At 35.2% G+C, this 15,445-nt stretch overlaps 1 protein-coding gene across 1 annotated transcript in view; it reads right to left on the reverse strand.

Moving 5' to 3' along the window:
* Positions 1-15,445, reverse strand: part of ALDH1A2 (aldehyde dehydrogenase 1 family member A2) — a 96,414-nt gene that overhangs the window by 59,551 nt on the left and 21,418 nt on the right. Inside the window, exon 2 of the mRNA XM_067748219.1 lies at positions 139-243. Within this exon, the coding sequence (XP_067604320.1) occupies positions 139-243 (105 nt within the window). The remainder of the gene's footprint in view (positions 1-138; positions 244-15,445) is intronic.

The following is a 15,445-nucleotide window of genomic DNA, read 5'->3' on the forward strand; positions in this document are numbered from 1 at the left end:
AATAAAGGAAGAACCATCTGCTTTCATAAAAAAGGTGATGAATGAATGTCAGTGGTGATGTCTGGAGAGCATAAGTTTATTGCTTTGTTGCCTGAAGGTAGTTATTTCATACGAAATTTTTTTCTAAGACAAACATACCTTGTCTGCTTCTTGAACTTCACACACCTGTTCTCCTGTGGCTGGATTATAGACAGGGAACACTCTCCCACTCTCCGAGTTCTGCCACTCGTTGTTAATAAAAATCTAAGGGAGTAGACAACAGAATGGGATCCATGAGACAGGTGACAGGAAGTCAGTCAATGGTGCCGTATTATATGGAAGTACCATAGTAGTAATACTGGCTCTGTGTGCTTGCTGCTATATAATTAAAGTATAGAATTTGAAGTGTTACAAGAAACCCTAGACCATTATGCAGTCCAGCCTCACCCCCAATTCAGAAATTTCCTTTGTGATATTTTTAACTCAACATCAGCCAAAGATTAAATATAATTCTTACCTTTAGTGAACCTGTCAACTACTCAGAGAGTCAAACAAGGAAGGAAGGATAGACCGTCTCACATACCTACAAACCACACACTGAGATTGAGAAAGTATTTATTATAATCCAAGCTCTGGCCAATATCCCAAAAGGGTAGATTGTGGATCAAACTGACAGTCATCTGGCCTTAGCTACTAGTTTCTCTGTCAGAGAAATAAGTGACTTCACAGGGAAATCTGAAGGGTGCTGGAATAAGCATTTGCCTAATTTATAGTCAGATCCTGAACTGAGCAATGACTCTGACCAAACCAACTGGTGAGTTAAACAACTTACATGTGTAAATCCAAGTTAGATTTCTTTCCTTTTGCTGGGTAGGCTATGTGGCTCAGCAAAGGGAAAAGGCCTATAACTTTCAAATGGGTCTCTCTAGGATTTCTTAAGAGCCTTGGTTTCTTTATATAGAAAATAAAGATTATATTAAAATGGCAGAGAAATGGTTTAAGAAATTATTCAAGTCAATTTCTCAGAAGATTTGTAAGATATGCATTAACAAAGGAGGGAAAATATAGGCAAAAACATTTAAAAAATTTTATTGATATTAAGAGAGAAATCCAAACTAATATTTTTGGACTATGAAAGCCCAAAGAATACACAAAGATATTTTACCCTATAAAATTTATGGGGCTTCCCTGGTGGCACAGTGGTTGAGAGTCCGCCTGCCAATGCAGGGGACACGGGTTCGTGCCCCGGTCCGGGAAGATCCCACATGCTGCGGAGCGGCTGGGCCCGGGAGCCATGACCGCTGAGCCTGAGCGTCCGGAGCCTGTGCTCCGCAACAGGAGAAGCCACAACAGTGAGAGGCCCGCGTACCGCAAAAATAATAATAATAATAAAATAAAAAATAAAAAAATTATGGCACAACAGTGAAAATTTCTGAACCTATGAACCATTCAGTAGTCAGTCAGTTTAGAACAAACACAATGATAAACTGATTTGCTACTGCCTGGCATTTTAATAATCACAGACGAGGCTGAGTGTAGATCTACAATTTTAAAAATTAAGTTCTAGATTATGCCAAAGCTTTGCTTATTCCTTGATTTGATAAAACAATGAGTCTGTGTTGAAGGAGTCTTCTTTTCCTGAAGGCTTTTTAAGATAAAGGCGGGGCGGGGGGGAAGACCTTAAACCTGTAAAAGCACTTAATACAAATGTATTGAGCACAAACACAGTGACCTTGTAATTGAGTAACGATTTTTTAAAGTTTTTACTATGAATGTCTAAACATGCTTAACATACTGTATTCATTTGTATAATGTATTCAATAAATGCATAGATATTTCTAGACACAGGAGAGGCAAAGATGATTAAGAGTTCCAGCCTTCCAGGGTCAACAGTCTCTAGTAGTTCATTAAATACTCACAACAACCCTAATGGCAGGATTTTATTATCTCAACTGAAGATGAAAAAATTGAGAGGTTAAAAGTCCTAAGAAGCAGGTTCTCATCGTGGCTCTGATTCAAAGTCTGCTGCTCTTTCCACTACACCGTGGTTTCCAGGACTGCTCAGCCCAAAGAAACACAACTAGTTATGTCCAAGCCTAAATTAGATCTATAGTTCTTGGACTCCTGATCTAGTTCTCTTTTCACTCCATTTAACAAATTTCCTATCATTTCACAGCTCATCAAATCTGCACACTCCTTTGAAATACAATATGATCTCAAAGGTAGCAAAAGAAAAAAATTAAGAGGTTAGTTTCATTAAAGATTCACTTCTAGAGATTATCAGGTTTAAAGGAGAATGGGTCTTGCCAATATTCCTTATTCCTTTTATTCACTATTTGACTGAAACTTCTTAACCCTTGGAACATCATCAGATCCAATTATAGTTTTAAGCTTCTTTGTTGAACAGTTCTAAATGTATGTAAGGATTGATATTTCATGACTTTTATTGTTTCTTAGAGGTCTTCCAAAGATCAAAGAGAAAAATTACTTATTTTTTAATAGAATAAAATTCATTCTCTTACTGTTATCATTTAAGTACACTGATCATTTTATCAATCTAAAATACCTTATGGGATCTTAGTGAGCTTTTCCTGTGTCTTGAAACATATTGCTAATTTCATCATTCTCGGAATTATTTCATCACTCATCAATTATTTCCAAGTATGCTTAAAAAAACCCTAAAATAATAAGGAAACAAAAACATTATGGAACTGTCTAGAAATGAAAAAATAAACACATCCCCACTATTTCATCATCCTTTGGTTTTATTATTGTACTATCCAAAATAATGCATTATGTCTCAAAAGGGTATAAATAAAGAAGTGTGGAGACACCATCTTTGTCATATTCTTTTTACCTTTCACTGAACACAGTTAAGAATTCAGAATTTTTCATTTCTGTCCATAATGAGAAAGAGAAGAAAACTAATAGAAAAAGACATTTCATAACCGTTAGATGAGTCAGAAGCTGAAGGCAAAGAGACAGAAACACTAGAGACTGCTGATGAGGGTGAAATTGACTGTATAAGCAAAATCTTGGACTATGAGTCTTTAGGATAAATAAATGCATTTTCTCCAAATTAATAATCAGAGAGCAAACAAGATACTTATCAACACAAAAAGGAAATATGACAGTCTAATCCAACTAGTCATTAATAGGAAGGACTTAATAATTTAAAACCATCCTGTTTTGATAAGAGAACATGTAAGAATTCTTTTATCTTTCATGATATTTGTGGGTAAAAATTTACTTGATGTGATTCAAAAATGGACAAATGCTGAAGGTAGGTGTATACACCAAGGTGACTGGAGTACAGACATTATGTAGAAATAAAAAAGTTCATTGGATTGATCAATCTAATTTACATTTATAAAACTAAAAATGAAAATGCTTTTGTAATTATGGAGCAAAAATGGCCATGCTCCCTTTACAAAATTATGAGCCTTCAAACTTTTCAACAGTATTACATTATGATAATGCAAATGCAAGAAGAACCAGAGGTAACAGTAAGATATAACCTATAAGAGATGTGTTTAAAATCTGCAATCAGTATTTATGGCATAAATATTTCCAGTTTCAAACATGATGGCTGATGAGTAGTTAGTTGTATTCAAAGGCCATTGCTCACTTCATGTACATATACCTCCAATACCAGGAAAATATGGAAGAAAAATTGGTTTTGTTATGTTTAAATTCTTGTTCTGTTGTTTTCACTGTCTCTTTACTTTTACTTTTCTAAATTTTTCATAAAATAACTTAATTTTAAAACTTTATAGCCTCCATTGGACCCAGATGGTAAATGTGATGACTATTTTTCCTGGTATGCCAAACATTAAAATATTTGATAGTTTTACTATACTATTATTTCTTAAAGACCTAGCCTTATGACACTTAAAAAACAAAGGAAAGCAAATTCCTCCAAAATACTTGAAGGTTTTCATCTTCTCTGAGCAATTTCAAAAGTTTTGAATGCTGTCTAAAGTGTTCTTCTCTGACCAGGGCTCCTTAAAAAACAATATATCTCAAGGCTCTAGAGGGAAAGGACAAGATGATCCTGGAATACTTTGGTGCCAGAAATCAAGTACATGCTCAGAAACTGATGGGGACATATCAAAAGGACACAGGAGCCAACATGAAGGGGCTCCCAATGGCCAATACTGGGACAATTTAAGCAACAAAACAAATAGTGATAGTAATGGATTATTACCCAAAGAATAAAAAAGGCATCCAAGAGTCCAAAATGATATAAATTTTTTATGAATAAATAAATGGGGGATAAGGAAAAGCTGTTCTTAACAGTAGAATTCAAACTAATAGCTGACAAAGAATGATGGAATTAGATTACCACCAATGTGTCAAACCCCACAATTGTAATTGCTTCAGGCAAATATCATCAATGGATGGTAAAATTAGTGGGTAAAAGTATAATGAAAAACTGGATGTTTTTGTAGTCTCGAAGTATCTCCCCTCAAGATGCTTACTAATGACAAAGTAGAAAATAGTAACTTACCATTGGAGAAACTTGGCAGGCAGCACCTTAATCAAGTGATCAAAGCTAACATCACCAGTAATGGGAGAAATTGATCTTTCTTAACATTTCATCTGCTTGTCCTACTGATAATTAGAAAGCTGTGTTGAAATCTCCCACTTTGGTGGTAGATTTGTCAATAGATCCCTTAGCTCTATCATTTTTATACTTATAAATTTTAGGTTATTTTATTAGTGAATTTAAATGGAACTATTAAGATTCTCTGATAAAACAAAACCATTTATCAATATGAAGTGACCCTCTTTATTACTAATGAAGCTTTGTGTCTTAAAGACTATTTTGTTTAATATTAGTAAAGCCACGTAAGCTTTTCTTTAGTATTTTCCTGATAGATCTTTTCCCATCATATTACTCTCTCTCAATTACATCTTTATTATTTTCATGTGTCCCTTTAAATGATGTATGGCTATGTTTTATTTTATTCAATATGAAAATCTCTGTCTTTTAACTGGCAAGTTTAATACATTTGTATTTATTGTGATCATATTTTGTGTTAAATAATGTACCGTGTGATATTTGGACTTAATGCTTTTTATTTGTCTTGCTTTACTTTACTTCCTGTCTTCTCCCATCTTGCCTCTTTTTTCAACTTGATTAATGTTTGTTGTTTGTTTTATAATTTCCCTCTTTTATTGGTTTGGAAATTGTACATGATCTTTCATGTACATGAACACGTACATCTTTCAAGAACATGAACATCTTTCATGTTCTTTCACTGATTATCCATGATATTTTATCATGCATATCTAAGAAAATTAAGTATAAAGTTAATATATATCTTAACATTCCTCCCAAACAATTACAAGGGCCTTAGAACACAAAATCTAATCACCCTTCTCCAGGGGCATGTTATAAAATTATTATTTTATACAGAGAAGGATTTCTTATATTTAATAAGATTTAAAAATTTTTACCCTCATGATTTCTTAGAATATCATTTAGTAAATATTTGTTGGGGGTAAAGACTCAATTCTGAACATATATTTATTGCACCCTCATACTCAAAAGATACTCCCAGAAGGTTACTCAATTCTAGGAAGACAATCATTTTCTCACAATACTTATTATTGTGATATAATAAGTATTATTATAATAAGTATATTATTCCAATATTTTCTATCTTGCAATGGTGTTTACAAGAAATCTCTGCTGTAAGTCTCTGGTTATCATTTCTTTGCTGATGATTTGCCTCTTCTGTCTGGTTGCTTTTCAGATCTTGTCTTTGTCTCAGTGTTTTAAGATTCATCACAATATGTCTATGTATCAATTTCTTTTTTATTTTGATAGTTAAGCATTGTGCTTGCAGCATCTCTGAGTTTTTGTCTCTTATAATTTCTGGATATTCTTAATCACTATCATCATTTCCTTGAATATCACTCTTTCTATTCTCTGCTCTGGAACTCCAAGTGTTATACCTTTTTAGTCCATCCTCAGTGTCTTTAACCATTCATATTTTCCATCTCTTTTTAAAAATATTTTCTGTAAACATAGCTTTGTTGTGTTTGTAAATGTGTGAAAATATACTCTTCTAAACAATTCAAACTATAAAGGAAAGCAAAGAGAAGGTAAAAAATCACCTCAAATTTCATCATCCAGAAATAACTAAAGTTCACATATTCATGACCATCCTTCTAGACATGTCTTTAGGCAGATATACACACACACACAATTTTACGAAACAAGATCAATTGTACATGAGCTTTAGAATTTGCTTTTTTAAAAGTTAACAATACGCTATAGACGTTTTTAATGGTTTCTTTGGACTCCAATGCGTATTTCTGTGTGTATGTATATAGGTGCGTGTGTGCACGCATGCATGTGTGTGCATGGGTGTAGCTTAATGTATTCAATCAGCCCTCTACTGAAAGACATTTAAGTTGTTTCTGTTCTCCTTTTTCCTCTGTGCGGCAGTTGAATAATTTATTCAGATCTATCATTCAGCTCTCTTTACTAGGGTCTAATCTGCTAATTTCAATGTTTATATTTTTATTTCTAAAAGTTCTGCTTTGTTCTTTTTCAAATCTGCGTGGTCTTTTTGTTTTTGTATTAAAACTTAATACTTTAATTTTTAAAACAGTTTTAGGTTTACAGAAAACTGAGCAGACAGTACAGAGAGGTTCCATATACCTGCTATTCCCCTCCTCAGTTTCTTCTGTTTTTAATATCTTGCTTTAGTGTTGTACATTTGTTACAACTGATGGACCAGTATTGATAAAGTCCATATATTATATCAGGCTTCACTCTTTGTGTTATACAGTTCTATGGGTTTTTAAAAATGCATAATGTCATGTATCCACCATCACTTAGCACAGAATAGTTTCTTCACTGCCCTAAATATCCTGTGCTCCACCAATTTATCCCTCCCTGTTCCCCCTAAACTCCTGACAAACACTGATCTTTTTACTGTCTCCTTCATTTTGCCTTTTCCAGAACATCATATAGCTAGAATCATATAGGAGGTAGCCTTTTCAGACTGGTTTCTTTCACTTAGTAATTTGCATTAAGGATGCAATGCATAAAAAATATTGCATCCTTCATGTTTTTTCATGGCTTACTAGCTCATTATTTCTTAATGCTGAATAATATTCCATTTATGGATGTGCCACAGTCTGTTTATCCATTCACTTTTTAAAGGACATCTTGGTTGCTTCCAGTTTGGAGGAATTAAGAATAAATTTGCTATTAACAGCCATATGCAGGTTTTTGTGTGAACATAAATTATCAACCCATTTGGGTAAATGCCTAGGAGAGTGCTGGATCACACAGCAAGACTATTCTTAGCTTTGTTAGAAAGTGCCAAACTGTCTTCCAAAGTGACTGTACCATTTTGCATTCCTACCAGCAATGAATGAGAGCTCTTGTTGCTTCACATCCTTGTCAGCATTTGGTGTTGTCAGGTTTGTTTTGTTTCGCTTTGTTTGGATCTTAGTCATTTTAATAGATGTTCAATGGCACCTCATTTTAGTTTGAAATTCCCCAATGACATATGGTGTTAAGAATTTTTTCATATGCTTATTTGCTGTCTGTGTATATTCCTGGGTGAGGAATCTTAGATCTTTTGCCCATTATTTAATTGAGTTGTTTTCTTAGTGCTGAATTTTAGAGTTCTTGATATAATTCGGACACAAGTCCTTCATCTAACATGTGATTTGCAAATATTTTCTGTCAGCTTGTGGCTTGTCTTTTCTCTTTTGCAGTACATTTTGCAGATCAGTTTTTCATTTTAAGGAAGTCCAACATATCATTTTTTCCTTCCATGGATCATGCTTTTAGTGTTGTATCTAAAAACTCATTGCCAAACCCAAGGTCATCTATATTTTCTCCTACACTATCTTCTAAGATTTTTATAGTTTTGCATTTTACATTAGGTCTATGATCCATTTTGAGCTAATTTTTGTGAAAGGTGCAAGGTCAGTGTCTCGATTCATTTTTGCATGTGGATGTCTAGTTCTAGCACCATGTCAAAAAGACTATCCTTTCTCAATTACTGCCTTTACTCCTTTGTTAAAGATCATTGACTATATTTGTGTGGATTTACTTCTGGGCTCTCTATTCTATTCCATTGACCTATTTGTCTGTTCTTTTACCAATAGTACATTGTCTTGATTACTGTAGCTTCACAGTGAGTCTTGAAGTTGGGTACTGTCGATTCTACAACTTTTTTCTTCTGCTTCTATATTATTGGCTCTTCTGCCTTTCCATATAAACCTTAGAATCTGTTTATTGATATCTACAAAATAACTTATCAGGATTGTGATTGGGATTGCATTTAATCTACAGATCAAGTTGGAAAGAACTGACATCTTGACAATACTGAGTTGTCCTATCCATGGGATATCTCCCCATTTATCTAGATTTCCTTTAATTAATTCCATCAGAGTTCTACATTTTTCCTCATAAAGATCTTGTACATATTTTGTTAGGTTTGTACCTAAGTATTTCTCATTTTTGTGGCAATACAAATGGCACTGTTTTTCTTATTTCAAATTCCAAGTATTCATTGTTGGTGTATAGGAAAGCAAATGACTTTTGTATATTAACTTTGTGTCATGCAACCTTGTTATAATCACTTATTAATTCCAGAGGCTATTTTTGTTTTTCTGGGGTTTTTTTTTTTTTTTGGTCAATTCTAGGGATTTTCTACATAGAAACCATGTCATAAGCAAAGACAGTTTTATTTCTTCCTTCCCAATCTGTATACCTTTTATTTCTTTTTCTTATCTTAACTGTATTAGCTAGGACTTCCGGTACAATGTTGAATAGGAACTCAACATTGAAGAGAGAATATTTTGCCTTGTTCCCAGTCATAGAGGGAAAGCATCTAGTTCCTCACCATTAAGTATGATATTAGCTATAGGTTTCATATAGATGTTCTTCATCAAGTTAAGGAGTTCCCTTCTATTCCTGGTTTACTGAGAGGTTTTAACATGAATGGTTGTTGGATTTTGTCAAATGCTATTTTTGTATGTATAGATATTACCACATGATTTTTCTTCATTCGCCTGTTGATGTGACAGATTACAGTAATTGATTTTTGACTACTGAACCAGTCTTGTACACATGGAATGAATTCCAGTTGGCTGTGGTACATAATACTTTTTAAACATTGTTAGATTTTATTTTTGAGGATTTTGTATTTATGTTAACGAGAGACATCAGTTTGTTGTTTTCCTTTCCTGTAATGTCTTTCTGGTTTTAGTATTAGAGTAATGCCGGCCTTATAAAATGAATTAGGAAGTGTTTCTTCTGCTTCTATTTTCTGGAAGAGATTATAGGGATTGGTATGCTTGGTAGAAGTCACCACTGAAACCATGTGGACTGATGGATGTTTAATGGGGGATGATTCAATTTCTTAAACAGGTATAGGTCTATCCAGGCTTAGCCAGCATGAGTCTCCATCCTCAGCTCTCACCATCAACTATTCCTTCCTTTTGTGTCTCTTAGGTCAATCTCAGGAGAACGGCAGTTGATTGGGTTCCAGTACATCTTTTCAAGCCAGTCTTCAGATGTAAATTAAATGACTGCCCTTGGGTCCAAACACCTGGAACCAGGAAGCAGAAAGTCATGCAGTACGGTTTGAGGCCATTTAAACTCTAAGTCCTGGGTCAGGATAACTTACAATCAAAAGAACCATGGAGGGGCAGGCAAGAAGTGATGACTATTTCAGGACTGGGTGCCAATTTGGTAGATGTTGGGGTTTTAAATATATATTGGTAATGTCTTTGGTTTTGGTGTCAGGGTAATGCTGGTCTCAAAGAATAAGCTGGGAAGTATTCTCTCCTCTTTAATTTTCTGGAAGAGTTTATGTAGTAGTGGCATTATTTTTTCCTTAAACATTTGGTAGAATTCACCAGCAAAGGCATCTGGGCCTGGAGTTTTCTTTGTGAGAAAGTTTTTTAGCAACAAACTCTATTTCTTTAATAAATACGGAGCTATTCAAATTATCTATTTCTTCTTGTGTGAGTTTTAGTAGAATGTCTTTTAAAAAATTTGTCCATTAGTTATCAAATTTGTGAGCATGGAGTTGCTCATAATATTCCTCTGTTATCCTTTTAACGTCCATGATGACTTCTCTCTCATTTCTGATATTAGTAATTTGTGTCTTCTCTCTTTTTCTCTTTATTAGCCAGGCTAGATGTTTATCAATTTTATTGATCTTTTCAAAGAACCAGCCTATGGTTTCATTTATTTTCTCTATTGTTTTCCTGTTTTCAATTTCACTGATTCCTGGTATAATTTATTATTATTTTTCTTCTGCTTGACTTAGGTTTATATTGCTCTTCTTTTTCTCGTTTGTTAAGGTAGAAGCTTAGAATATTTATTTTCTAATATATGTACTCAGTGCTATAATTTCCCCTCTAAATACTTCTGTCATTGCATCTCACCAATTTTGATAAGTTGTATTTTCATTTATTTCAAAATATTTTTAATTTATCTTGAGACTTATTCCTTGATCCATGTGTTATTTAGAAATGTGTTGTTTAATCTCCAAATATTTTGGGATTTTTCCAGGTTATCCTTCTGTTATTAATTTATGGCTTAATTTCACTGTAATCTGAGAGTATATTTTTTATATGATTTCTATGCTTTCAATTTTGCCAAAGTGTGCTTTATGGCCCAGAATGTGATCTAACTTGGTTGAATGCTTCATGTGAACTTGAGAAAAATGTGTATTCTGCTGTTGCTGGATGGAGGTTTAGTTTACTATTCCTAGAACTTGTATTGGCATTTTGCTTCTAGAGAAAACTCAGCCTTTGCATTTTCCTTCAGCCCCTTGATTTGTTTTCAGATCACTGTTCTTTTAAGTAAGCAATACATTAAAAATAATATATGCAAGGATAGCTGCTCCCACTATTTCTATTTAATATTGTAATAATATTTGATGTTATGAGGCCAAAAGATTGAAAATAAAATAAGTTTTTATTTTCAGACGACATGATTGTGTAGGAATTCCTAAGAAATCTACCAAAAAAGTACTAGAAGTATAATTTAGCAAAGTCCCAGGATACAAGATCAGTATACTATCAACAAATCATTGGAAACTGAAATTCAAGTACATGTATTTACTCACACACGTTAATTCATACAAGAGCTAGTTGCATTGAGATTGAAGGATCCTTTAGAGTATGATAGTTTAATGCCCAAGGTGGAAATCCTGGGCAGCAACTATTAATCTTTTAAATGATGTAAATTAAAAAATAATAATCTAAAGAAGAGTCTAAAAAAGAGTTAATGGCTCTAAGTTGCAATGCAACCACTTCATAAAATTGAGGGAGCTGCTAAACCCTATCAATCCTCCTCTGTGAAGCAGGTTTGATAGAACAAAAACAGCCTGAGTTCAAATTAAGTGGGAAAGGAATAGCTGAGCAGAAATTTGATTTCACAGAAAACAACTGCAAAATGTTCATTAAAGGCCTATTCTAAACAGGGAGCTGTTTATAGGTACCACTGAAAATCTACAGAAGATGTGTACTCTGCTGTCCTTGAGCTTATAATCATGCTTCAAAGACAAGATTACTTTCAGGAAAGTTAAATAATGTTAAGACACTCTATGATTTAGTGCCAAGATGAATGGTAGAGATAAGCACTGCAGGAGTTTGCTTCAGAGAAGGGAGATATTGGTGTGGGCTGACATGTTAGAAGAACACTTCAGGGAAACAAGAAATAATGAGGGAGTATGACCTGGGGTAGGGAACGGATAAGGTAGAAGAAAGAAACTCTATCCCTAATAAAATTATTCAGCTGGCCTCATCAGTCCCTCCTCCTTGACTTCAGCTCCTCTCAAAGATTATCTGATACCCGGGTTGAAGATGTGTGACAGAGAAGGAAGAAATACAAGTGTAGCTTCTCTCCTTCCCACCTAAAGTCCCCGGACGCTACAAGTAGCTCCAGTGGCTGAGGACCCCAGCACGCTCAGTACTGGCCTCTACCACAGCACTGTCTTCAGAGTGAGCAGGGTACCTTCAGGCAAGCAGGGCCAAAAAAGCCATGAAAACTCACAGTCAGAGTAAATAGGTCAGAAAAACATAAACCTAGTCAAACAGAGTCATATAAAGAAGGAAGACACGAGAAAAGAGGGAAGAATTTTTAAAATATAAACTAATCACATTTAATAGCAGCAATTAAAGGCGTGAAAAATACTGTAGAGGAGACGAGGAGACTTTTAAAAGATAAGGAAATGAATATTGAAAAATAGTGTTAGAAAACATATTTATTTTTAAAAATACAGTTCTGTTTGAATAGAAGAGACTAAGAAAAATAAGCCTTATTGATTTCATACTGAGAAACAATGAACTGAGAAGGGAACCAAGGATGAAAGGAGGTGGGGATGGAGGAAAAGGAAGAGGGTACGACAGGGAAAATAGACAGAGGTAGAGCTCACCTGTCATGAAAGTTCAGGTATTCAATATTTTGAACTATTCAGTGCTGAATGACTAGCTTTCTTTTCTTTTTGCACCATGAAAATACTGTTAGAAAAAGCATTTAAGGCAAGACCAGCTAGAAAACATGCATAGTCTGTGTCATAAGATCAATTTCATAGCCATATACTTGCATCATCAGAATCCTACTATTTGCAGACATATACCGTGCTCGTGGTTCTGGTCAATTTCTGCATTTCGCTAGTATCCCACGCAATGGAAAAGGAATTATACTGTAGGGGAAGTGTGGTATTCCTTGGGTAGCATAATCCAGATATTAGTAAGTATGCGTACGTGGGCCAAAAGGTTCTCAGAAGCCACGCAAAGAAACGCAGAAATAAAGACAAGGAGTCCCTGGCGATCAGTAGGGACTTTTTTGTTTTAAAAAGTCGATTCTAAACACAGCTGAACTCATGAGGATATGTCTCTTAAAATATGGGTTTCCATGGTCTCTTCCTATTGAACACCCTCCCTTCCCTTCTTCCCTTCTTTTCTTATCTCCTTCAACAATGTTTATTGAGTGCCTACTCCCTTCTAGGCACTGTGCTCACTAACACCTCCTTAGATTTCTATACTTTCTTTCTTTTCCAGGCTGAGCAAATTATGTCTTTCAGGCTAAATATATCTGTCTGTCTCCAGTATATGATCTCAAGAGTACGAGAGGGCTAAAGGGGTTCCTGTGCCAGTCATCCCAAAAGACAAAGGCCAATGCTTCCATGTACAGCACCAAAACACACCCAAATAATTTGTTTAGGAGAAAATAAATGACTCACATTACTGATTTGCTTGTAGAAAACAGACCTGGCTAAAATAAACTCAATTGTGTATAGCCAGGGTACCTACCTACTCTACTGTCCCATGATTCCCGTATCTGGGAATGCTTTTCACATCTGTTCTAGGAAAAATAGTAAGGCAACAGTCAACTGGTCTGAGCAGCCTTATCAGAGCCACAGTGGATTACAGCATTTGTTACTCTGTTACATGTTGAAGCAACACGGCGTTAAAGCCAAGTACACACCAATGTCAGTTGTGACATATTCTCAAATCGGAAGAAACTTTGCTTGCCATCAGTGATATGGCAGAAGGCAACGGGAATTGCTACTGGTAATGGTTAATGTTCATTTCTTCCTGTTCCACTTTCTATAAACAAGGTAATGCCTATACAAGCTCATTACTGTAAACTGAGCACATTTAAATTGGCAGTAAAACCAGAGTATTTACTCTAGTGCACATATAAAGTGCCTCATCCAATGTTTTGGAAATGTTTCAAGTTTTGAAACCAAGCAGCTGGCAGCTTTACAAGCCAAACCTTACACTTAAATCACTCACTCTGGAAAGTTTTTTGGTGTCCCGTGTCAGGTAGTACCATTCAGCAGACATTCATTCCCCACCCCTTGGATTCTTTTGCAATAAATTTGCATTCATGGGGCTCTTACAACTGTTCCAGCACCACAGACTCCAATGGCTGTTGATTAAATGTATATATCCTGTGCGTTTAATCTGACTTTCATTATGGTCACTTCATAAAAATGCCACAGACTGGACAAGCGATGACACATAGCAAGAACCTGGAATCCCTGCAAAGCCTCAGATTAGGTTTTTTTCTCCTCCTTTATTAATAGTGACCATTTTGTGGCCTAGCTCTAAATCAGCAAAAGTATTTGACAGCAAATGTTCCTATCTATGGATTATATATAACCCGTCCTAAACACTAGATGAAAAAGGGATAACCCCAGGAAAGGAAGGGCTGGCTTCCATGTAAATCATGTTACAAATTGGACAACACCCAGAGAGTTCATTGTTCAGCCTCAATTGTGAAGGCCATTCCCATTTACTATTCCCCTAGAATCGATGTTAATTAAGGCAGACTGAGACCATAAATCAGCCTGGGAGTTTACAATGTAATACAGCATTAAACATATATATTTAAATTAAAAGTAACTGATTAACCACAGAGTTTTTCCAGAATTGGCCGAGGCCATTTCCTTATATGAAGACATGTCACCTTTCACTTTTGTGAAAAGGGGAAATGAAGGAAATATTATCTTCTAAAAAGGTGAATTAAGGCTAGTAAATGACTCATGACACTAGTTACTGGGAGGAAGGGAGGAGCTGAAAAGAGAGGGAAAAGAAGAAAAAGGACAGTCCTGTGTGAAAGGGAGTGTCTTTGTCCTGTCTCCCGTAAAGCTATTAATTTTTCTGTTATTCACAATCACTATATGGTAGGCACTATGCAAGGCACTAGGGATACAGAAATAAATAGGGTCAGCCCCTGCCCTTGAACTAAGTGTTCAGCACTGTAGTGGGGAAAGACCAACATAGGAACAGCTCCAATGGTATGATGGGGTAACAACATTCAAAAGTATTACTGAATACCTACTATGAATATGCTTTAAGGATAACAGATTTTAAATTCTAATTTTATCAAACACTAGACAAGTAATTTGTGTGCCTCGGAGAAATCCAACCAAAGAACCACACCTGCCTGATAGAAGCCAAGAGAATATCCTTCTGAGGAGAGGACTTGGGGTTCATCAAAGAAAGCACCAGATCTCTGAACCCACAGATGAAAAAACAGAATTGTTTGATAAGTAAGTCCTTCTCCAAGAGCTGTGCTAACAGAGCACACCTACACAGGCCCAACTATACCATGAAGACCAAATTCGTTTTAACCCCAAGTATATGGATAATACACATTCAAAAAATAATTCTGATTATTAACATTATTAGGTACCCACCATTTACTGAGCATTTTCACTATTTCACTTAATCTATATAACAAATCTGTGATGTAGGTATTTTCCTTCCAGATGAGTAAACTAAGATTTATGTTACAAGTCCAAATTTACACTGCAAATAACTTACAGAGCAAAAGTTTGAGCCTAGGTTTCCCAAAGTTAAGTGTAGAGCTTTTCCATTCCTCTTAACATTACTGGTTTCCCCCCCTCTTCTCTGCTGAACTATAACAGTAAGTTAAAGATCTGTGTTCAGTTAGGCC

Source organism: Pseudorca crassidens, chromosome 1, assembly GCF_039906515.1.
Source record: "Pseudorca crassidens isolate mPseCra1 chromosome 1, mPseCra1.hap1, whole genome shotgun sequence".
Classification (NCBI taxonomy): Eukaryota; Metazoa; Chordata; class Mammalia; order Artiodactyla; family Delphinidae; genus Pseudorca; species Pseudorca crassidens.